Source organism: Ranitomeya imitator, chromosome 6 (assembly GCF_032444005.1).
Source record: "Ranitomeya imitator isolate aRanImi1 chromosome 6, aRanImi1.pri, whole genome shotgun sequence".
Taxonomy (NCBI): Eukaryota; Metazoa; Chordata; class Amphibia; order Anura; family Dendrobatidae; genus Ranitomeya; species Ranitomeya imitator.
The window spans coordinates 122206662-122232381 of record NC_091287.1 but is presented as its reverse complement, the minus strand read 5'-3'; the positions used below and the strand labels follow the sequence as shown (position 1 = coordinate 122232381).

At 42.8% G+C, this 25720-nt stretch overlaps 1 protein-coding gene across 3 annotated transcripts in view; it reads right to left on the bottom strand.

Moving 5' to 3' along the window:
* Nucleotides 1-25720, bottom strand: part of ANO10 (anoctamin 10) — a 358375-nt gene that overhangs the window by 320592 nt on the left and 12063 nt on the right. For all 3 annotated transcript variants that reach the window (XM_069730040.1, XM_069730039.1, XM_069730041.1), the window contains exons 3-4: nt 20448-20630; nt 12088-12222 (exon numbers count right to left, since the gene is read on the bottom strand). In XM_069730040.1, the coding sequence (XP_069586141.1) occupies nt 12088-12222; nt 20448-20630 (318 nt within the window). The remainder of the gene's footprint in view (nt 1-12087; nt 12223-20447; nt 20631-25720) is intronic.

Genomic DNA, 25720 nt, shown 5'->3' with positions numbered 1-25720 from the left:
GGAACAGACACAGGTGGTGAAGGAGCGGTCTGGTACAATAGACATAATTAATCAGACAAACACAAGGACTAGAAAACATAACTGTCCAAAAAACATAACAACTGGGAGGGTAACACTTCATCAAGCGTAAATACATAATGACCAGTGATAGAAAAATCGATCCCTGGAGTGAAGAGACGCAGGACTTTCTTGTGGATGCCATTCTGGGTAAAAACAAACTCAAAGTTTTGCTTATGTGTATAGACTATAATCAGCATCCATTTGAGCACTAATGATTATGAACTGCACTTAATCATTACTTTAGTATATATTTATACAGTACACCGGTACTACAAAGGTTACAATTATGTTTGCTTCATAACAATTGCTATCTATTTATTGTATTATTCTGTGTGTCTCTTTGGCATGAGGCACCTTAGTTTATATACAGTATTTTCCGGGCTATAAGACGACTTTTTAACCCCTGAAAATCTTCTCAAAAGTCGTGGGTCAACTTATAAGCCAAGTACGGCAGAGGTGTCAAACTGCATTCCTCAAGGGCTGCAAACAGGTCATGTTTTCAGGATTTCCTTGTACTGCACAGGTGATAATTTAATCACCTACACACATAATGATTACAGCACCTTGTGCAATGCTAAGGAAATCCTGAAAACATGACCTGTTTGCGGCCCTTGAGGAATGCAGTTTGACACCTCTGGGGTACGGCTTGTGTGGAGCTCTGTGCAGGGAACGGTCCCGGATAGTTCTCAGGATCTGGAGGAGAGGAGACTCTGGGATCCATATTCATGTAAAAAAAAAAAAAAAAAAAGAATAAAAATAAAAAATAGGGATATACCGTATTTTTCGCTTTATAAGACGCACCTGATTAAAAGACGCACCCCCAAATTTGGTGAAGAAAAAAATAAAAAAATAATTTTTTATGTTAAATGGGGGTCTGTCTTATAATGCCGGTGTCCGTCTTACAAATCATATATCCCTCATTCTGGTATCTATATAACCCCCATCCTTGTGCTGGCACATGCCCCCCTGTGCTGCTGTCAGGCACATACCCCCTGGTCGCTATATGCCCCCTGTGCTGCTGGCACACACATGCTCCCCTGGTCACAATATGTCCCCTTGTGCTGCTGACAGGGACATGCCCCCCTGTGCTGCTGGCAGGCACATGCCCCACGGGGTCACTATATGCCCCCCTGTGCTGCTGGCAGGCACATGCTCCCCTGGTCACAATATGTCCCCTTGTGCTGCTGGCAGGGACATGCCCCCCTGTGCTGCTGGCAGGCACATGCCCCCCTGGGTCACTATATGCCCCCCTGTACTGCTGGCAGACACATGCCCCCGCCTGGGTCACTATATGCCCCCCTGTGCTGCTGGCAGGCACATGCCCCCCTGGTCACAATATGTCTTTATGTGCTGCTGGCAGGGACATGACCCCCTGTGCTGCTGGCAGGCACATGCCCCCCTGCCGCCTGGGTCACTATATGCCCCTCTGTGCTGCTGGCAGACACATGCCCCCCCCCCCCCGGTCACTATATGCCCCCCTGTGCTGCTGGCAGACATAGCCCCCCTGGGTCACTATATGCCCCCCAGTGCTGCTGGCAGGCACATGCCCCACTGGTCACAATATGTCCCCTTGTGCTGCTGGCAGGGACATGCCCCACTGGTCACAATATGTCCCCTTGTGCTGCTGGCAGGGACATGCCCCCCTGTGCTGCTGACAGGCATATGCCCCCCTGGGTCGCTATATGCCCCCCTGTGCTGCTGGCAGACACATGCCCCCGCCTGGGTCACTATATGCCCCTCTGTGCTGCTGGCAGACACATGCCCCTCCCCGGGTCACTATATGCCCCCCTGTGCTGCTGGCAGACATATCCCCCCTGGGTCACTATATGCCCCCCAGTGCTGCTGGCAGGCACATGCCCCACTGGTCACAATATGTCCCCTTGTGCTGCTGGCAGGCACATGCCCCCCTGTGCTGCTGGCAGGCACATGCCCCCCTGGGTCACTATATGCCCCCTTGTGCTGGCAGGCACATGCCCCCCGGTCACAATATGCCCCCTGTGCTGCTGACAGGTACAGCCCCCCAGTCACTATTTGCCCCCCAGTGCTGCTGGCAGGTACAGGCCCCCCGGTCACTATATTCCCCCCTGTGCTGGCAGACACATGCCCCCCTGGGTCACTATATGGCCCCCTGCGCTGGCAAATATTATTTGAGAGACACCACACACTCTAGTGGTTAATAATGCAAGATAGTGTGAGTTTATTGAACACAACTCAATATAGGAAACACATGGGAGTAATTCTACAAACATAAGGAAAAGCGATCAAATCTAGTAACAAAACATGACGTTTCGACTCTCCCGAGTCTTAATCATACCATTGCTTGGTATGTAGAATGCCTAAATGAAGCAAATCCTTAGTTTTTTAGAAATATGGGTAGTGCTAGTTGATGATGAGGTCATGTGTAGCCCACGGTGGTTTGTTGCCATGTGTGTGGGACCTGTGAACAGCGTCTCGGTAAGTGGCGCTCCCGCGCCTTGGAGCGCGCCGGCTGCAAAATGGAAGTCACAGATATTCCAGTATTGCATTACTGCTTGTTCTTAATTTTCTGTATGTGATATGAAGTGAAGTCATAAAATATATGAGAGATCTAATGTGTCAAACAAATACAAAGTTCCACTAATGCCTAGATATTCAAAGGACTTCAACAATAGAATAGGAACAACAGGCTTAAGTACTATACGAAAAATTGGTGAAAAATATAACATGGAGTTTTAAGGTCACCACACAAACAAGTAATGGTTCTCCAACATCTTAAAATGTTAAAGACCAATGTGGCGCTATTGCAAGAAACACATTTACAACAGAAGATTTTTCTGTATGAACAAAATGTGACTAGAGTCGGTCTATAGTTCCCCATCATTAAAAAGGATATCCGGGACTTTACAAAAAATAAAAAAAACGTATCTAAGCACTAACAGGCAGGTACCGTAATTGCAAGTTACCTGCCTGTTGTGCACGGAGCCGTTGTTCCCCGCTACAGAACGGTCTCAGACCGCTCCTGCCGGGGATTCAGCTGTTTCTGCTGATGGGGCGGGGCGAGACTTTCGAGATCATTCTGACTGACAGCCAGCTCCCCCAAATAGGCAGTGGGGATCCGGCTGTCAATCAGAATGGCCTTGGAAGTCCCACCCCATCAACAGAGCGTAGCAGAAAAGAAGCCTCCACTCTGTAGATGTGACGTCAGCAGAGGCTTCTGAATTCCCGGCAGAAGTGGTATGTGCCGTGGAAGACCACAACAGGCAGGTAAGCTGCAATTTCCTGCAGGTTATTGCTTAGAAACATATTTTTGCTTCTTGTAAAGTCCCGGATATCCCTCTTTAAATAAAAAAGTAGGCGTCATATTTTAATAGATAAATAAACATTTCAAGAATAAGATAAGATAGAATCCCAAAACATAGATCAAGAAGGAAGATATATACATCTTAATATATCTAGTCCCAATGTAGATTTTAGTCCCTGCATAGTCTGCGACCCTAAGAGTAAGTTCACACTGGGCGTTTTTGCTTCGGTTTTTTAATGCTAATTTTCAGCTGCTTTTTACAATACCAGCAATGCCTATGAGATTTCAGGAATCTCATGCAAACATATTGTTTTTTTGTTTGATCAGTATTATGTGCTTTGCTGCCTTTTTCGGATATAGAGCATGTCACTTTTTCCAGCGTTTCTGATGCGTTTTTTAACCCATTGACTTGAATGGGTGTTGAAAAAATGCAGCAAAAACGCAGGTATCACTGCATCATTATTTGCTGCGTTTTTGCTGCTGAAAATCCAAGGACATTAGCATGGACAAAGAGAGAAAAAAACGCACCAAAAAAAGCACCAAATAAGCAACAAAAAAACGCACCAAAAACACCCTTAAACTTGCGTTTTTGAAGCAGCTTCTCCCCTGCCAAGAAGATCAGGCTTTGCTGCAGAAAAAAAAGCAACAAAAACGCCCTGTGTGAACTTACCCTAACTCGGCGAAAAAACCTCTCTCTCAGCTTCAGTGGCGACAGATGATCTGGTGATATTGGACCACAGCCCGGTTCATTAAGTATATTAGATACAGCACCGGGAGAGAATCAGATTACTTGTGGCGCTTTCCCACATTCTTACTTAGAGCAACCTCTCGAGCTAACTGAGATTCAACATTTATCTGGGCAGCCCCACAGTTTTTTGGAGGACAGGAAGACACCGTGGTGAAGCTGGAATATTTCGTTAAAGATAACAAAAGTAAATACAAAATATTGTTTTAAATGATCAGTGATTAAAATAAAAATACTATTCAGCTCTGTCTCTAAATAGACACTACACAATGACCTGACAATAGGAAGAAAATCTACTAAGTGGAATCGAAAAAAAAAAAAAACCACAATAAGAATCAAAATTAAAAAAGGGACTATTTGACCACAGACTCAGATTCCAGCTTAAGTGAAGGAGCAGCCACATCCGCTAGATCCCTGGATCAGTTACCGGCCGATTTTTCAGAAACATCTGACATGGCGCTCCCTTTAGGAGGAAGACACGGAGGGGAGGAAGAAAGAAACGTAACCGGCCGCCAACACAAGAGGAAACATATCTCTTGGACACAGAAGCACTAGCTGTGTCTCCTGATGATGCGATTTGAAATCTTACCAATCATTGTCTAACTGCAGCACATTTACGGTATCTTTATTATCCAAGGGCTTAGGCTATTGTATTCCGCAAGAATTTAACCTCACTGAATTTAAGATTGATCTATTTAAATCGATCAGAAAAATGCACTTGCACAAATAGTTTATAACAAAACCTGGAACCAAGGAGGTGTTGGAGGGAGAAAATCCCTGCTCTATTGGTCCGTTAGGTTTTTTGGCAGATTCTGATTCCTTAGCCGATATTAGAAAGGACGCTGATTTATTGATTGAATTGACAGATATTTCGGGTACAAATAAAAATAATAAAAATATATATCAGAAGCGTTAAGACAATTGTCAGATGTAAAGGTGTATAGACCACTGCAGAAGGACCCTAGTCACAAACATAAGAATGAATTGAGGACCTATTTGAGGAAGAATGTCCATTTAGGCGTAATATCTCAGAAAAAGGCAGAGAGGTAGCTGCCGGAGCTCCCGACCAGACCCCATTGGAACCATGTCCCTAAAATACACAAGTCCATTGCTTCTCCTCCGGGGCGGCCTATCGTGTCTGGGATAGGGTCACTCACAGAGCCCCTGTCCCAGTACATTGATTGGCTATTACGCCCATTACTAAAGGATATACCTTCATATTTAAAAGACATGAATGCCTTTTTGAAAAGCATACAGAGCTTTGAATGGCAATCAAGTTTTTCTTTGGCGTTCATAGACGTCGAGTCTGTACACGAGGATTCCCCAGGGAATGGGGGTAGATGTTATTTAACAGATATTATGTACTACTGAGAGAAGCCAGAATTTCACTGATTTTGTATGTGAAGGACTGTATTTTATTTTAACACATAATGCATTTACGTTTTTGGATGCGTGGTACGTACAAGAGGTGGGTACTGCCATGGGGACTACGGCAGCCTGTACTTTTGCAAATCTATATTTAGGGCTATTTGAAGAAAGGTTTATATACTCTGCAAGTAACAGCTATTTAAAACATATTAAGTTATATCAGAGATATGTCGATGACATATTTATCGTATGGGATGGAACAGCAGATGTCTTTAATGAGTTCGTATCACATCTTAATCAAAGTAACACGATGAATATGTTATTTACATCAGTGTATGGTGGTCAGCGTTTGGAATTCCTTGATGTGCTGGCAGAGATAAAAGAGAGTTCCATTTGTACCTCATTGTATCGCAAAACAATAGCAACTAATGCGATGCTGCATTATAATAGTTTTCACCCCAGTCATACCAAGCAATCTTTACCCTATAGTCAATTCCTGAGAGTAAAAAGAGTGAACAATACGGATGAAGGCTTTAGGAAACAGTCAGCAGATATGAAAGAGATTTAAACAAAGGGGATATCCCGAAAGATTATTACAAACAGCGCTGGAGAGGGCTGGAGGAAACGGACCCAATGGCAAAACGGTTAGGGAGGAAAAAGATTTACGTTCTGTTTTCAATATAGTGCAATTGGTCAACATATACGTTCAGCGATAAGGAAAAACTGGCATATTCTAGAAAGGGATAAAGATATTGCAGACATCATAGCAAGAGGTCCTTTGATTTCAAACAGACGTAGCGTTAGGTTAAAAGACAAATTGGTAAAAAAAATAAAAAAAATAAATAAAAAATTGCATTGTAAAACAGGATAAAAATTGGTTAAATGTGAACATTCCTAAAGGAAACTATAAATGTGGACATTGCCCTTTTTGCCAGTATCATGTCACGGAACGAGTCTTACATATGGGAGCGATAGACCATTTAGTCTCAAACTTTATAACTTGCAAAATGGATCATGTGGTCTATAAAGTCTTCTGTCCATGCAAGTACTATTATATAGGGAAAACTATACGCCCATTATATGTTAGGTTTCGGGAACATTACAAATCGATCTCCTCAGGGAAAGGGGTTCCAAGACTAATTTCTCATATTAGAGATAAGCATGAAGGGAACCCGAATGTATTAACATTTGCAGGGATTGAGAAAGTTTGTTTACCCACACGAGGAGGGAATCTAAATAATCTATTACTCAAATGTGAAGCAAAATGAATTATGCGCACTCAGGGCCGGCTCCAGGTTTTTGAGGGCCCCGGGCGAAAGAGTCTCAGTGGGCCCCCCCCTTTAACACATACCACGATTCATGATGGCATATAACACATCCATGTAGCATATAACACAGCCACGTAGCATATAACAGCCCACGTAGCATACAGCACAGCCCACGCAGGGCCGGCTCAAGGTTTTTGAGGGCCCCGGGCGAAAGAGTCTCAGTGGGCCCCCCCCAATGGGTTCGATAGGACGTAATGATCGTCCTATCGAACATGTTGTTTTTTTCTGCATTAATGTAGCTTGCTTTCATATAGTAATCTGGTGCTTTTTTTAGATTAGCAGAGATGCTTTATAATATTATGCATAATAACATATAGCATACTTTTCCACTTTAATGTCATTATTAATGCTCAGATATGTAAAAATGATGTTTTTTATTTGAGTGGTTCACTTGGTTTTAATATGTTGTATTTCATTGAGTGGGAGGGGAGTGAGGTGGGAGGAGAACACTGTGCAGGTGTATATCTTCCTTTGTCATATCCCTTCATACACTGACCCGTAGAAGCGCAAGCACAACGCGAAACGTCCGTCTGTCCCTGCTCACAACAGCTCCGTTCCTCACTCTCCCGGCCATGAATTTTTAATGAAGATTTCATAATAAAGAGTTTGAAGTTTTAGATTGGTGAGTGCCATCTTCTTTTCTTCATAAACAGAAGTATACAATATTGTTTTTTCTGGAAGAGCACCCGTGATCAAGCAGCATAGCTGATATGATAATATCATTGTAAAACACCTGAGAGAATAATCCTTGGAAATCTCAGTGATTCAGATAGTGCCGTCTATTCTTACCTCGCTGTCTATAAATAGGTGAAAAAGTATTTGACCCCTTAGGGTACCGTCACACAGTGGCATTTTGATCGCTACGACGGCACGATCCGTGACGCTCCAGCATCGTAACAATATCGCTCCAGCGTCGTAGACTGCTGTCACACTTTGCAATGTACGACGCTGGAGCGATAATTTCATGACGTATGTGCGATGTAGAAGCCGTTGGTTACTATGCGCACATCGTATACAATATCGTGCACACCTTTGTGACACCATGCGATCATGCCGCCACAGCGGGACATTAGACGACGAAAGAAAGTTTCAAACGATCTGCTACGACGTACAATTCTCAGCGGGGTCCCTGATCGCAGGAGCGTGTCAGACACTGCGAGATCGTAACGATATCGCTGGAACGTCACGAATCGTGCCGTCGTAGCGATCAAAATGCCACTGTGTGACGGCACCCTTAGTTACTAAACCAACCAATCAAGTTTAATTGACAATTTGGTTTTGTTTACCCAACCACACTAAGCCTAAGCCATTATTCCTGCCAGACCTATTGGATCTACACATGGCATCGTGACGCAGCTAAAAGGTGCGACACATCAGCGCATGGGGCCACGTACTACAGGGATTCCAATATGAAGGGCAAAGTCACTGAAGTCTGCAAAGGGTTACCAGAGTCATTGCTGAAGATCTGGAACTTGGGCGAACCACAATGAGAGACTAGAGATTATCACCAAATGTAGAAAACCTTGAACAGTGCTAAAGAGTGAAAGTAAAAGAAAAATGGATTTTGGGACACTTTCATCCCTAAAATTAATCTTTTTCTTAGAAATTAATTGAAAAACAGGAGGACCCATCATGAGGATAAAACCTTAAGGCTATGTGCACACGTTCAGGATTTTTTTTCCCCGCATTTTTTCGTCAGTTTTCCACTGCAAAAACGCTAAAAAAAAGCTTACATTAAGCATCCTATTAGAATGCATTAATCTAGTGGAAAATCTCTAGATTTGCCACTATATAATATAGTAGTGGAAAGCTCCGGAAAAATCCACATAAAAAACGTGAAAAATACGCGAAAAAAACGCGAGCGGCTTTCTTGCAGAAAAAGTCCGGTTTTGTTCAGGAAAATTCTGCAAAAAATCCTGAACGTGTGCACATAGCCTAAACGTTTCTGGAGTAGTGTACGCGACACTACGCCCTTATAGTCATGATTCCTCGACCAATCAGACATTGATGACCTACCTTACAGATAAAGCAACAATGATAAAGTAATGGACAACCTCTTTAAGATCCTTGTTTTTTGTCATTTCTGTCTAACTCTATTAGGAAGAGGCCATTTTTCGCATTCAGGATAAATTCAATGGCTTTTGTTGCGTTGTTAACTTTCTGCACTGTGATATCTTTCGGTGTGTTAATTTAACTAATGCTACATCTGTATTTTAAGTGACCGTTTCCTTCACTGTTCCCAAGCCAGCACAAGAGCTAAACGCATCCATCGCCTGTGCAAATTCAGGAGATTCTACCTGCATCCTCGCAGGTGTGTGCAGAAATGTGGACAGCGTGGAATCAATTACGTGGATAAATCAACTGACTGCTGCCACTTTATGGTATGGATGCAGAAAACGCCGTGTCTATTGTTCCGACGAATCAAAAATGGGCACTGCAGGATGCAATATAAGGTACTTTCACTTTTCCCAGCTCAATATCACTGCTTACTGAGTTTTATTTTTGTCTATAAAATGGGAAACCTTTAATTTAATTTTTAAAGAACAAGCAAAAAAAACCAAACCACTAACGCTAGTCACTGCAACAGAAATAACACCAATAAAATGTATTTGTCACGATTCACACCGTGACCGTCACCCCTACGTCACGGGTCGGGGTGACTTTAGGCCAACAGACGGCTATCACATGTGCAGGGGGGCTTATCTTAGTTATCCCTCCACTCCACAATGTGATGAAAAAACACACACAAGGCTATTGACCTCTTAGTTTACGGCAGGGGCTTATTTTACCTATCCCACTGCTTTTCAATATACCACGAACCGCAGGGATTTATGTATATCCCGCTTACAGTTCCACTTAAGACTTGCAGCTCTCTGGCGCCCTTTTACTCTCAGGTCAGATTAGGTACTGCACCTGGGGTAATTAGTCGCCAGAAAGGCTGCCTGCTATGTACTGGCTATTGGGCACGCTGCAGCGATGCGATAAACTACTCCCACTCAGGCAGGAACAATAATTATCAACGCCGCAGTCGATACAACAACACCCAGAGGCCTGCACACGGTATTGCTGCCACCGGCTTCAATTAAACGGGTCCGAAGCTAACCCAAAACAGTAGCGTAATTCCCTTCAGGAGACAGGGTACGTTTTAGAACAGGAGAACGAATCTAGTATATTAAATATTATACTCCATAAATGATTTTCAGGCAGTGTTTATAAAAAAGTTATATAAAGATGTTACAATATGAGACAATTGAAAAATATGTACAAGGTAATTATAAAATAAACAGGGATTAAATAAGAAAAGGTACAACTCACATGTTCTTAGCTCATATCAGTTCAGGCAATCAGGCTAGGTCCATATGTCCCAATGCATTAGGACTGCTTAGGAACAGCTCTTCAGGTCAGACTCACATGGCTTCCAGCAGCAGACTGACTGCTGGGGTCTGGCAAAACAGTTATAGCTCAGCTTGGTGACATTACCAAAAGGGCTGGCCATCCCAGACCCTCCTACCTTTTCAGTCTAACTAAATGTAAGCTAAATTTGTCTAAGGCTTGTAACTCCGCTACCGAACATGTCATGGTCATAACAAACCCAGCATTCATCTCGTATTAATATTGGCATTCTAACGAGATCAAATATGTCCTATTTGGGATGCCTAATCACCGAGAAATCCCTACTTTTTTACCTGATGGAGTTAGAAGCTCATGTTTACAGCGGTTAACAGATCCGTCGCTGGACATAAAGAATATGTATTTTCCTTTTTTCTATCCTAACTCATCAGCCCAATATCTTATCATATTGGAACAAAGGACTCTCATGGATTTCTGGAAACTTCTAGACAGTTCTGCTAGAGGGAGCGTTGAGCCTAGTCGTAAATACCTTTCGGCAATAAAACTCCCCCACATGCATTGACAAGACAGGCTCTTGCCTGAGTGAAAGGGAAGGGGGGGGGGGGTTTAGCCCACCGCCTGGCTAACAAGAGAAACTAAACTTATATGATATTTCATACAATATCATGACAGTATTGAACTCGGTAAACCGCACGGTTCGGTGAAGACATGTAGATCTACCTGCGTTCAATAGAAGGCAGCAATTTGGACGAAGCGAACATACGCTGCGTACAAAGCGCTGCTAGCTCCGGATTGTGTGTACCCAGCATAATAATTCTGCGATCAGTTGGGCACAGAGGCATTGCCAGCATCATCAACTTTATATAGCAATTTGTCAAGGTACGAAAGCTAGCTTAGGAGCTTGACATGCTATTATGCAAATCTACTGAAAGGGGATACATAATTATTAAATTATAATTGTGTGTTATTTTAATAAAAACTGTGCCAGAACACAAGGAAAAACTGCATGATGATCACACTCCAACGCTTTATGAAAAAACGCAAAATAAAATGCTCACCAATTGAAAATAACCTTTATTGTCGCATATAGTCCAAAGAATATAGAACTACGAATAGAACACTAGGTTTTTTTATTTCCACACATCTCCATATTTCTAAAGTGTATTCTTAGATCTCAAAGACACTTTAGCATCACATACAAATAACTTCTCTCCTGAATGATAAACTGGAGGCTTATCATGTTTCAAAAGACATTACTGATCCATATAAAACTAAAAGGCTGAGTTTAGCAGAAAGTAAGAGCTGCACTAACTGCATTCCTTTTTGTTTTTTTACAGTGTATGTAACACAAGTCTAGAAATATCAAAATGCCAGAAGATCAACTGTCTATTTCCCTTTAAGCTATACCTCCAAGTCTCACACAACAAAACCTGTTTTCCTTTCAATTTTCAATCAATTATAAGGTTAAGTAATTTTTACCCCAAATAAAGTATCCATTTCTTGCTAACTTTTATCCTTGTGGAGATTGACATGCTAAGCATGCCAAGATGAGGAGACTTAAAGCCGTAATGCTCCTCTGAGAAATATGCAAATTGTCTCTTCAGAGAGAAAGAGAACTAGAACTCTAGTGCCACCTATTGGAAGGAGCAATCCTACAAGCCAATGTCGACCCTTTAACGAGCCTTGTCACATGACTTAGGATAATAGCCAAACCAGAATCTCAATTTGCAGACACTGTGTTTCTGGGTACTGCCCCTCGTCAGTGCAAGAGTTTTAGTTGTCTTCCTCTCTAAATAGACAATTTGCATAATTTGCTAACTTTTGAAATGAATTATTGATTCCCTGATCATATCACCAGCAGTATACTGCAGATGGCTGATCTCCATCCAGACCTGTTCATCATCAAGAATCACTTAAGATTGTTCTGATTGACTAAGATTATAACATAAACTTACCTATTGATTTTCCAGGATAAAGCTTGGACTGTGGATAACCAGGAATACTTGTCTCATCTTGAGCACGAAGATTGTCCAGCTCATGTTTAATGATATACTGACACTCGGCCATGGTAAGAAAATCTTCTCCATCTCCTGCATAAAAGTATACATCAGATGCATATTAACAAAATATACAAAATATCACATGTTTTGCTCTAGAATAGCATATGAGGTCAGCAAATTTACAGTCTAAATTAAAACTAAAATTGTGTTTCTGGAAACGATCAACAAGCAAACTAATATCTGGTGGATCTTATTATAGCCTGACTTTCTTTTCATTATGAATTTTGTAAATATTTAGAAGAATTCATGACAAAAAACAAACAGAAAGGGGGAAAAAGCTTAGGTACATAGAATAAAATCTCAATATATTTTTCAGAAAGTGAACATCTAAAAAGGCAAAACCAGGAAGGCATACCTAAAGATCAAAGACATACAATCAAAGTTTCAACCACGAGCGGAATGTTGAAAGACATCAACGGAAACAAAACTGAAAAAACAGCAGAAAAAAGACAGATGTTTACCTGCCCAGGTCTCCAAACAAATGCACTATCAGTATGCAGTGGACCCATGTAGTTAAGATAGCGGGAAAACAGGTGCAAAAATACCGATGAGACAACCACTCTCGGCCTACCAATCCATGGAGGGGGTGGTTGCTTGGTATATTAATGCACAATAGAGGCTTGTATGCGGCGCTGTTCACTTATAGGAGATGCACAGCATCCAGGTTAGCAGCCTATTAGTGACGCCCATACTATTCGCTCAGGCGGACTGCCCAATGCTATCCAAATGCATCCCATGTGAACAGCGCCGAATACAAGCCTCTATTGTGCATTAATATACCAAGCAACCACAATGGATTGGTAGGCCGAGAGTGGTTGACTCATCGGTATTTTTGCACCTGTGTTGCCGCCATCTTAACTACATGGGTCCACTGCATCCTGATGGTGCATTTGTTTTGAGGCCTAGGCAGGTTATCATCGCTGCCTTTTTTCTGCTGTTTTAGAATTTTTGGAGGATTTTTAAGTCCTCTTTTTGTGGTTTTGCCGTTTAGTGATAGGAAACAAATCTGAACCAGAACAGATAAAAGAAACATGGAAAGAGTAGAGAAGAAACTGACCCTGGTGATGATAAAGAGCTAAACATCCCGAAAGATGAAGTCGCTGCTGCGATTAATTTTCTGAAAATGCAACTAAGCGCCTGGCTGTTACAATATGGCAGTAGAGCATTTAATAAAGTGTTCTGAAGCAGCAAATTATATGCCATCACACACCAGTGTCAACAAATATGGAAAACTGATAAGTGACCCAAAGGCTAAATAAGATCAGTGATTATTCCTATTTCAAAGAAAGGAGATGCTAAAGTGCTAAGCAGCAAAATACTACTGAAGAACCTACAACGACAGTTATAGCCTTACTTGGACAAACCTAAACCGAAAAAAAACGAACTGGAGTCAAGTTGGTATGAATGCAAAATATGAGCATGTTCACACTTGCCAAAAAACAGACAAAACCAATGACAGAAACAAAGTAAATAAAATAAATACCCTGCTGTAAGTAAACAAATAAATAAATAAATAAAAGCAATAGTGCATATAAATAACATTGGGTACTTCGTAAACACAGTTTTTGATAAAAACAAAACAAAACAAAAAAAAATTTTAAAGCCATCCCACCAACGTCAAGGTATACCAAAGGTCGGGATGGTCCTAACTTCTAATATGAAAACCTTACCCTGCGTCACAGTGATGTCCGTACTTTTTTTTAGATCAAAAACACCAAGGTTACTTACCGGTAGCCATTTTTTCCGAAGCCCATGACAGCACACCTGAGAGAGGGATCCGCCCCGCCAGGACAGGAAACCTACTGAAAATAAAAGGGCGGTACCTCTCCTTCGCTTCAGTTGGTTTACAGAGCATGAGAGGTCCCCCTGGTTAGTTCACATGGCAAAATATCACCACGTCATATTAACAAAACAAAAAGCACCCAACTAAAGTGCACATCAAAGAGTGAAAAGGGGGGGGGAAAATATACAGGTGCTGTCATGGACTCCGGAAAAACCGGCTACTGGTAAGTAACCTTGGTGTTTTCCCTTCACCTATGACAGCACACCAGAGAGATTTTTGGAGAATGAAATACCTTAGGGATGGACCACCGCTTGCAGCACCCTTCTACCAAAGGTAAGATCAGTTGAGGAGGATAGGTTCAGCCTGTAGTGTTTAAAGAAGATAGATGGTGAGGACCAGGTAGCGGCCTTACCTATCTGATCAATTGATACTTCTGCTTTTTCTGCCCAGGAAGTAGCCATGGCTCTGGTGGAGTGAGCCTTGATGCCTTCAGGAACTGGAGCGCCACACGCAGCATAGGACAAGCTAATGGCCTCCCTGATCCATCTGGCAATGGTACTTTTGGATGCCCCATACCTCTTTCTGCTACCCTGGAAAGTTACAAATAGGGACTGATGCTTCCTCCATCGACTAGTCATAGACATGTATTGTAACATGGACCTCCTCACGTCTAACGTATGAAATTTTTCCTCCCCTGGATTCCTATGATTATCACAGAATGAGGGCAATATGATCTCCTGACTCCTATGGAATTTAAGAACTACCTTGGGTAGATAGGTCGGATCTGGTCTTAGAACCACCCTGTCCTCAAATATCTGTTTGTATGGAGGGCATATGGACAGGGCTTGTAAGTCACTCACCCTACAGGCTGATGAGGAACCTGTCACCCCGTTTTTTCAGTAGGAGATAAAAATACCGTTAAATAGGGCCTGAGCTGTGCTTTACAAAAGGGTATTTTTTGTCCCCTGATTCCCTACCTATGCTGCCGAAATACCTTACAAAAGTGGCCTTTTTTTTCGCCTGTCAATCAGGCTGGTCAGGTCGGATGGGCGTGGCCACAGCGCTGTTTCTCCCCCCACATCTTGCTTATGTTCCCGTTGGTGGCGTAGTGCTTCTCGCATGCGCAAGTGCCGAATACACTGCGCAGCTGTAGAAAAAGAGCGCGCTCGCCGCTATTCAGCGGCTTCTCGGTGGGCACGGTCATCTTCCTGAGGCCGCGCGTGCGCAGATTGAGTCTCCTGCTTCCCGGGGCTTCAGGAAAATGGCCGCGGGATGCCGCGCGTGCGCAGACGGACATCGCGGCGGCCATTTTCCTGAAGCCGAGTTATTTCGGCAGCATAGGTAGGGAATCAGGGGACAAAAAATACCCTATTGTAAAGCACAGCTCAGGCCCTATTTAACCCCTTCATGACCTTGGGATTTTTCGTTTTTCCGTGTTCGATTTTCACTCCCCTCCTTCCCAGAGCCATAACTTTTTTATTTTTCCGTCAATTTGGCCATGTGAGGGCTTATTTTTTGCGGGACGAGTTGTACTTTTGAATGACATCATTGGTTTTAGCATGTCGTGTACTAGAAAACGGGAAAAAAATTCCAAGTGCGGTGAAATTGCAAAAAAAGTGCAATCCCACACTTGTTTTTTGTTTGGCTTTTTTGCTAGGTTCACTAAATGCTAAAACTGACCTGCCATTATGATTCTCCAGGTCAGTACGAGTTCATAGACACCTAACATGACTAGGTTATTTTTTATCTAAGTGGTGAAAAAAAATTCCAAACTTTGCTAAAAAAAAAAAAAAAAAATTTGCACCATTTTCCGATACTTGTAGCGTCTCCATTTTTCGTGATCTGGGGTCGGTTGAGGGCTTATTTTTTGCGTGCCGAGATGACGTTTTTAATGATAGCATTTTGGTGCAGATACGTTCTTTTGATCGCCCGTTATTGCATTTTAATGCAATGTCGCGGCGACCTAAAAAACGTAATTCTGGCGTTTCAAATTTTTTTCTCGCTACGCCGTTTAGCGATCAGGTTAATGCTTTTTTTTTATTGATAGATCGGGCGATTCTGAGCGCGGAGATACCAAATATGTGTAGATTTGATTTTTTTTTTATTGAAAGGGGGGTGATTTAAACTTTTATATTTTTTTTATTTTTTTCACATTTTTTTTAACTTTTTTTTTTTTTACTTTTGCCATGCTTCAATAGCCTCCATGGGAGGCTAGAAGCAGGCACAACGCGATCGGCTCTGCTACATAGCAGCCATCTGCTGATCGCTGCTATGTAGCAGAAATGGAGGTGTGCTGTGAGCGCCGACCACAGGGTGGCGCTCACAGCCACCGGTCATCAGTAACCATAGAGGTCTTAAAGACCTCTATGGTTACCATCCTGACGCATCGCCGACCCCTGATCATGTGACGGGGGTCGGCGATGACCCGCCCGGCTGGAAGCGGTAGTTAAATGCCGCTGTCTGCGTTTGACAGCGGCATTTAACTAGTTAATAGGTGCGGGCAGATCGCGATTCTGCCCGCGCCTATTACGGGCACATGTCAGCTGTTCAAAACAGCTGACATGTCCCGGCTTTGATGCGGGCTCACCGCGGAGTCCTGCATCAAAGCAGGGGATCTGACCTCGGACGGGATAGTACAAAAGGGGTGAACGGTATTTTTATCTCCTACTGAAAAAACGGAGTGACAGGTTCCCTTTAAAGCTACTAGTAACACTATTTTAAGAGTGAGAAGTTTTGCTGACGACACCTGTAAGGGCTCAAATGGACTCCTATTTAGTGCTTCTAAAACCAGATTCAAATCCCAAGGAGGAACTATTTAAATTACAACCGGTCTAGACCGGATGCTAAATTGCAATTATATAAGGCCCCTAATGCTGACACTTGTACTTTGAGAGTATTGGTTGCCAACCCTAGTTGTAAACCCACCTGTAGAAATTCTAGAATAGCTCCTACCGGAGCCTCGTCCTCCAAAGGTTGCCCCAGAAACTCCAGAAACCTTTTCCATGTCCTACCATATATTTTAGATGTAATCAGTTTTCTACTCTTCAACAGGGTGGAGACTAGCCCTGGTGAGAATCCCTGCCGACTCAATAACGCCCTCTCAAATTCCAAGTTGCCAGACGGAAGCCCTTCACCTGAGAGTGGTATACTGGACCCTGGGTAAGCAGGTCGGGTATCTCTGGTAGAATCCATGGATCGGTAACAGACATCCGTCTTAGGAGGGAGAACTACGGTCTTTTCGGCCAAAACAGAGCAATGAGAATTACCCTCGGTGGCTCCACTCTGATCTTTCTTACTACTACCGGAATCATAGCTATCGAGGAAAACACGTAAGCTAGACTGAACTTCCACGGTATCCGAAGGGCAACTACCGCAAATGGTTCCTCTCTTGGATCTAATGAGCAGAAGTTCTCCATTTTTCTGTTGTGAAGAGTAGCAAATAGGTCTATCACTGGCCTGCCCCAAGCCTGCACAAACTGTTGGAACATCCGGGGATTCAACTATCATTCTCCCTGCCTTAGCCTCTTGCGACTTAGGTAGCCCGCTTTTGTGTTTTCGATACCCTTTATGTGAAGAGCTGTGGGGGATAGTAGGTGCTGTTCTGCTAACTGGAACAGGACAGATGCTACCCTCATAAGGGAAAGGGACCTTGTTCACCCCTGGTGGTTGATATAAGCTACCACTGCATAACTGTCCGACATGACTCGGGTATGGCGACCCTGAAGGAAAGGAGGAAATGTCTTAAGGCCCACATTCGAGGTCTGATCTCTTACTAGCGGGAACAAGGACCCCCGTACTGAGAGGGCCCCTAGATGTGCACCCCATCCCGTACTGCTTGCGTCTGTCATGATCACTTCCTCCACCAGCATTAACCACTGGACCCCTGATGCCAAATGATCCCTTACAGTCCACCACATTAAGGTATCTCTCATGCCCACTGAAAGGCGTAATTTTCCCTCTAAATGCCCTTTCAACAACTTTTGTGCTGACAGGACCTCCCTTCTGTAGTTGTCTCAGGTGAAACCAACGCACTGCAGGTATACAGAATGTTAGTGCACAGTCTTGAACGTCATTTAAACTTTCACTAAAATAAAGTTCTTGGTAAGCGGTCAAAGAGATCGCTCAAGATTTTGGTGCCGAGATCTCCATCTGCGTATGCGCTGCCCCTGGCAGCCATTTTCCCGGAGTCCACTGCATAGGAAACCATGTTAGTGCGGGGGCTCTGGGCTTTCACAATATGTTGGCAGAGCCCCCAACACCCGCAGCGGCGTGCCGCGCATCCGAACACCCCCTCATCCTAGCCTGCAGCAACACTCCACTCTTCCCACCTCCAGTAGCGACCCTGGGATCCTGCTCCACCGCAGCTGGTAAGGTATATCCGCATTATAAGACGCACTCCCATTTTCCCCCCAAAAAATTTTTGGAGAAAAAAGTGCATCTTATAATCCGAAAAATACGGTAAGTATGCTGACATTCCTCTACATACTGTTTGAACCCAAATACAGCCCCTTCTTTATATCGTATGAGCGCCACAAAGGAACCACCCATGTCCAGCATATGAGGCCCACACAGCCTCCCCATGTCCAGCATATGAGGCCCACACAGCCTCCCCATGTCCAGCATATGAGGCCCACACAGCCTCCCCATGTCCAGCATATGAGGCCCAAATAGTCTCCCCATTTCCAACATATGAAGCCCACACAGCCTCCCCATGTCCAGCATATTAAGCCCACACAGCCTCCCCATGTCCAGCATATTAAGCCCACACAGCCTCCCCATGTCCAGCATATTAAGCCCACACAGCCTCCCCATGTCCAGCATATTAAGCCCACACAGCCTCCCCATGTCCAGCATATTAAGCCCACACAGCCTCCCCATGTCCAGCATATTAAGCCCACACAGCCTCCCCATGTCCAGCATATTAAGCCCACACAGCCTCCCCATGTCCAGCATATGAGGACCACACAGCCTTCCCATGTGCGGCATATGAGGCCCACACAGCCTCCTCATGTCCAGCATATGAGGTCCACACAGCCTCCTCATGTCCAGCCTAAGAGATCCCGATAACCTCCCCATGTCCATGATCAGCCCCATAGCCTTCCCATATCCATGATGAGACCCCCATAGCTTCTCCATGTCCATGCTGAGACCCCCATAGCCTCCCCATGTCCATGATGAGACCCCCATAGTCTCTTCATGTCCACAGTACGACCCCCATAGCCTCCCCATGTCCACAGTAAGACCCCCATAGCCTCCCCATGTCCACAGTAAGACAACTGTAGTATCTTTACGTCCACAGCAAGACCCCCATATCCACATTAAGACCCCCATAGCCTCCCCATATCCACAGTAATAACCCCATAGCCTCCCCATATCCACAGTAAGAACCCCATAGCCTCCCCATATCCACAGTAAGAACCCCATAGCCTCCCCATATCCACAGTAAGAACCACATAGCCTCCCCATGTGCAGCCAAACATCCCATATAAATAAATAGTAAAAACAACAAAAAAAAACACCACTTACTCACCTTGGTCCAGTTCCCCGGCACTCTGCTTCTGTTCCTGTTTCTGTGTTTCCGATGTGGTGACTCGCCGCAGCACACAGCTGACGAGAAGAAAAGACGTCATTACGTCAGCTGTTTCACACGCTGATTGGTGGAGGAGGTGGCCGGAGGCCTCTCCTCCACCAATGCAGTCAACATGGATATAGACAGTGAAGGGGCAGGTACAGTGCAGACCGTGGGTCACTGTTTTCAGCCCCTTGGCTGTCTCAGTCCGTGACTGCACTTTGCCCAGGTCTGTGCTAGACCAGTGAGAACAGGTAGTCCAGTCTGTCTAAGAACACCATACTGGAATAAAAGATTAATTAGCTAGTAAATAGCATGAGTTATAAAAGAGTCTATGATCAATGGCTGGTGTTCCCTGTAATGTGTCTGGCTAGTCAGCTAGTAAGATAAGATGATTCCTGTAGACTGTGAGCCCTCGGGGGCAAGGTCTTCTCTCCCTCTTCTCCTTCTGTACCTGTTAGTGCCTTATTTTTATTGTATTTGTCTATACTTGCCCCCTTTTCACATGTAAAGCGCCATGGAATAAATGGCGCTATAAAAAATGTATAATAATAATAATAATAATTTCAGTGTTACACCACCAACAATAATGGGATTTGAGTTTTAACATCAGCAGAAGACATCAAAAGACAAAGAACTGTCCCCTCATTTAAACAAATTAGGAAGCCCCCCCCCAAAAAAAAAAACAAAATGTTAAATTCTGTGAAAAATAAACACATCACAACAGTAAGATTATTTTCACTCTCCCATCAAAGGAATGAAGACCTAATTCAACTGCATAACTAAGGAGTGGAGGGAGGATTCCTCAACATGTACATTTATTATTATTATGTATTATTATAGCGCCATTTATTCCATGGCGCTTTGCTATATACCAGAATAACCGTAGTATGTACAACTTACCCAGAAAATGTTTGTACTCCACCCGATTGCTATATAAGAAAGGTCTCATTGTGCCATCGTTACTTTCCTTCACAAAACCTGCAGTCTCAGCTCCAAGAAGAAGACGTCTGGTGGAAGCTCCGACGACATAAATATTCTCCTCCTCTTCTGAGATCACTAGCGGTTTAATCAACAGCTGGGCACCTTATACAAGTACAGGAAAAGTCAAGGTTACATTTCAAATGAAGGGAGTAGCAATAATATACAAGAACGGCACCATGTGTAGAATCCCACTAACAGTTAAAGATAGAGCAAAAAAAAAAAAACATGTAAAAATGGGGGATCAAATGTAAATCAATCTAAAACAAGTCTCAAGTCCAGTCTAAGTCCCAGCATAAAATACACATATCTAGTATCCCCACAACCGTAAAAAACTGACCAATAAATGCTTCACACAATCTCTTTATGCACATACCTCGCTCTAGACTCTTAAAACCAGGATGAGCAGATTGAAATAAAAAAATGCAAGTTATGTTGAGTCTTTCTAAAAAATGTACATATGCAGGGTTATGCAAACGTTTTAGGCAGGTGTGGAGAAAATGCAGCAAAGTAGAAATGCTTTAAAAAATAGAAGTGTTAATAGTTCATTTTTATGAATAAACAAAATGCAAAATGTATGAACCAAGAGAGAAATCTAAATCAGATCAATATCTAGTGTGATCTCCCTTTGCCTTCAAAACCGCATCAATTCTTCTAGGAACACTTGCAAGAAATTTTTAAAAGGAACTCAGCAGGAAGGTTCTTCCAAACATCTTGGAGAACCAACCCTAGATATTCCGTGGAAGTAGGCTTGTGCAAATCTTTGTCTCTTCATGTAATCCCAGATAGACTTAATGTTGTGATCAGGGCTCTGTGGGGATATATCATTATCACCAGGACTCCTTACGCTAAAGATAGCGCTTGATTACATTGACTGTATGTTTGGGGAAGTTGTCTTGCAGCAAGTTAAGTTTGAAGCCCGACGGACCCCTGATGGAATTGCATGACGGATAAGTACCTCCTTATATTTCTCAGCAATGAGGACACCATGAAATCTGGCCAAATCCCCAACTCCATTTTGCAAGAAACCTCCACCATGCTTCACTGTTTCCTGCACACACTCATTATTGTACAGCTTTCAAGCCCTTCGGCAAACACACGGTCTTCTGTTACAGCCAAATATTTCACATTTGTACTCATCAGTCCAGAGCCCCTGCTGTCATTTTTCTGCAAACTAGTTCCTATGTTTTCAGGCATAGTTTAGCTGATTTGCCTTGTTTCCATGTTGAAAGCATTGAAGGCATTTTTTTTTTTTTTTTACACAATCCTTGAATGAAAACCACTTGTGGCCAGACTTCTAAAAACAGTGGATTGTACTAGCTTGGTCTCACTGGTTTCTGTCAGTTCTGATCTGGTGGCACTGATGGGTATCTTCTGAATTCAAACAAATAATATAAATTAATCAATATACAGGGTGGAGCGCGGTAATTTGCTGATTTGGGAATGAAATAAAAAAAATTATGATCATTAGAAAAATTTATTTTATATTTTAATTATACTGAACAGTAATGGAATTTTTAAATTACATGGTTTTAAATAGTGTATCTGGCAAATGTCGACCTTCGCTATCCACACACTGCTGCATACGTTTTCTGAAGTTTTCATGAACTCTAACAAGCATGTCCACTGGTATTCTGCCAATTTCAGCTTCAATATTGTTCCTTAGGTCTTCCAAGGTGTTGGGACGGTTGATATACACCTTAGACTTCAGGTAACCCCAAAGGAAAAAAAAAAATCGCATGGGGCTAAATCTGGTGAGCGTGCTGGCCAGTTCACATCTCCCCTCAAAGAGATAAGCCGTCCAGGAAACATTTGCCTCAAACAATTCATGGTAACCCTCGCTGTGTGTGCAGTGGCACCATCCTGTTGGAACCATGTATCCTCTAGTTCCATTGCCTCAAGAGCCGGCTGAAAATAATCCTGTATCATAGACAAGTACCGTTCGGAGTTCACAGTTATGGCACGACCATTATCCTGAAAAAAGTAAGGACCAATGATGCCTACTCGTGATATGGCGCACCACACAGTGACGCGGTCCGAATTTGAAAAATACGCTTCAACACAAAATGACCTCTCCTCACGTGTCCACTGCATGATGGCAACTGAAAGGCAGAGGAATACAAATCTCCCATCAGCCACTGTAAGCCACACCCACTCTCCCCTCTCTTCGACCGACAGTGCCGCCACAGCATGCAGTGCAAAAAAGCTAATTACCGCGCTCCACCCTGTATATTTACTGCCTTTGTGTGCATTTTTTTAAAGTCTGCTTTTTATTTTTTTGATTCCTCATCAGTATGTCTTTGGAGGGTGTGAGGAAACTCTCGCAAAGTTTAGGAGGGAGAACATTCAAACTCGTTGCAGCTAAAGTCCTTGGTGGGATTTAGACCCAGGACGCCAGCACTACAAGGTTACAGTGCTAACCACTGAGCCACTTTTCTGTTATATATCTACTTACATGTTTATATACCAGACTGGACTGCACTGCAGTGACCATCAAAGATGAACTCCTAACTGCTAGGAATGCAGCTATTTTGAGCCTTGAGGACAGTGATTTTTTGTGTTTTTTCATTACTCTATTCTCCAAGAGATACCATTATGGGCTATATTTAATGGTGAAAAACTTTTTTCCTTTTGTTTTTCTTTTTAGAAGTGTATACATAATTTTTCTAATAGTTTTTTATTCCAACTTTTTTCTTTTTTAATAATGTTAAATAAAGTGACATTTTTATAGCTGGAGTTGCTATGAATATTTTTTATTTTAGTCCCTCTTGGGGAATTGAACGTGAATACGGTAAGTTTAATTACTCATATAATACAATGCAATATATTGGTATTGCAGTGTATTATGCCTCTAAGTACAATTCTCTGACTGGATCTAATAGGAAGACTAAGATGGCAGCCACGGGGGCCTTTGTTAGGTCTCCACTTCCATGACAATGCATAGACGGGGCAATAGGTGAACAGAGAATGCTCACCGCCTTTGTCTAATCACTTAGGGTATGTTTCCACGTTCAGGAAACGCTGCGTTTTTGACGCTGCGTTTTTCCGCAGCGTCCAGATGTTACAGCATAGTGGAGGGGATTTAATGAAATCCCATCTCCACTATGCAGGAAAAAACGCATGCGTTTTTGCCGCGAAAACGCACATGCGTCGCGTTTTTTCAGAACGCAGCATGTTGCTACAATGAGCAAAAAATGCCAGAACACCGTAGGTGACCTGCCAGTGACCTCAGGTGCAGATTTGGTCAGGATTTTACCTGCATAAAATCCTGACCAAATCCTGAAGCAATCCTGAACGTGGACACATACCCTTAGATGCCTGTGCCACTATTGACTGTGGCATCTGAGAAGTTAAGCTTCGGGGATCTGTGTTCTCCTTGACCCCTGCAATTTCTGCAAAAGCTTGGCTAAGTAAATCAGTTAGACTCCTGCAGCTGATAGGGCGTACACTGCCTCTGTATCTGCGCAATCAGCATGTTGTATTAATTTGAATAAAGCATTTATTAACAAAGCAAAATGGAGAACCAAGAGATCAAACACACAATATGGGTGTCTGATAAGAATGTCTATTACATGATAAAGTTCAGCTCTTCACTTGTTGACCAACTTAAAATATCACTACCAAAGTACACACTACTGAGCCAGAAGGTCAATGCTCTGGACCAAGCCCTTTTGCTTCCGGTGAGCATCCGAGTTTCTTGCTCTACCAAAGTATGTGCACATAATGTCTTTTTTTCTGGTAGGTGAGTTGCCGATTGTTTTTCTAGCCGAAGCTTTAGAAAAATGTTGTCAGTCTTTTCATAACCATCTTTGGTGCAATTTCTTGTGGTGGTGGAGCTGAAAGAAGTACTTAATGATAGTCGTAAAATTTATTTGAGGTGACTTGCATTTATTTGTGGAAGAAAAAAAATTCGGAAATTTTATGAACAATTTAGCAATTTTCAAACTTTTAATTTTTATACCCTTAAATCAGAGAGTTATGTCACACAAAATAGTCAATAAGTAAAATTTCCCACATGTCTACTTTACATGACCACAATATTTCAAAAATAATTTTTTTTTGTTAGGAAGGTATAAGGGTTAAAAGATGACCAGCGATTTTTCATTTTTCCATCAAAATTTTAAAAAATCATTTTTTTTAGGGATCACCTCACACTTGAAGAGACTTTGAGGGGTCTATATGACAGGAAATACCCAAAAGTGACACCATTCTAAAAACTGCACCCCCAAGGTGTTCAAAACCACATTCAAGAAGTTTATTAACCCATCAGGTCCTTCACAGGAATTAATAGAATGTGGAAGGAAAAAAATTAACATTTAACTTTTATTAACAACATTTTTACTTTAGACCCAAATTTCTTTATTTTCACCAGGGGAACAGGAGAAAATGGACCCAAAAATTTGTTGTGCAATTTCTTCTGAGAACGCCGATACTCTGGTGTGCTTAAAAGACCCCTCAAGGAACTTATCTAGATGTGTGGTGAACACCTTGAACCCCCAGGTGCGTCACAGAAATTTATAACATTGAACCGTGAAAAGAAACAACAAAATAAAAAAAATAAAAAAAATCACATTTTTTGCACAAATTTTTTTTTCAGCCCCAATATTTTTATTTTCACAAGAATAACAGGAGAAATTGCACCATACAAGTTGTTGTCCAATTTCTCCCGAGTACGCCGATACCCATATGTGGAGAAAAACTACTGTTTGGGTGCACGGCAGAGCTTGAAAGGGAAGGAGCGCCATTTGACATTTTGTGAAAGCAAAAGTTGCTGGAAACCTTAGTGAATGCCATGTTCCGTTTTGAGAGACCCCGGTGTGCCTAAACATTAGAACCCCTCCACAAGTGACCCCATTTTGAAAAAATAGACCCCTCAAGGAATGTATCTAGTTCTGAGGTGAGCACTTGGAACCACGAGGTGCTTCACAGAAGTCTATAATGTTGAGCTGGGGAAAAAAAAATAAAAGAGAGAGAGAGAGAGAGAGAGAGAGAGAGAGAGAGAGAGAGAGAGAGAGAGAGAGAGAGAGAGAGAGAGAGAGAGAGGGGGGAGATAAAAGAGAGAGAGAGAGAGAGAGAGAGAGAGAGAAGAGAGAGAGAGAGGGGGGGAGATAAAAGAGAGAGAGAGAGAGAGAGAGAGAGAGAGAGAGAGAGAGAGAGAGAGAGAGAGAGAGAGAGAGGGAGAGGGAGAGGGAGAG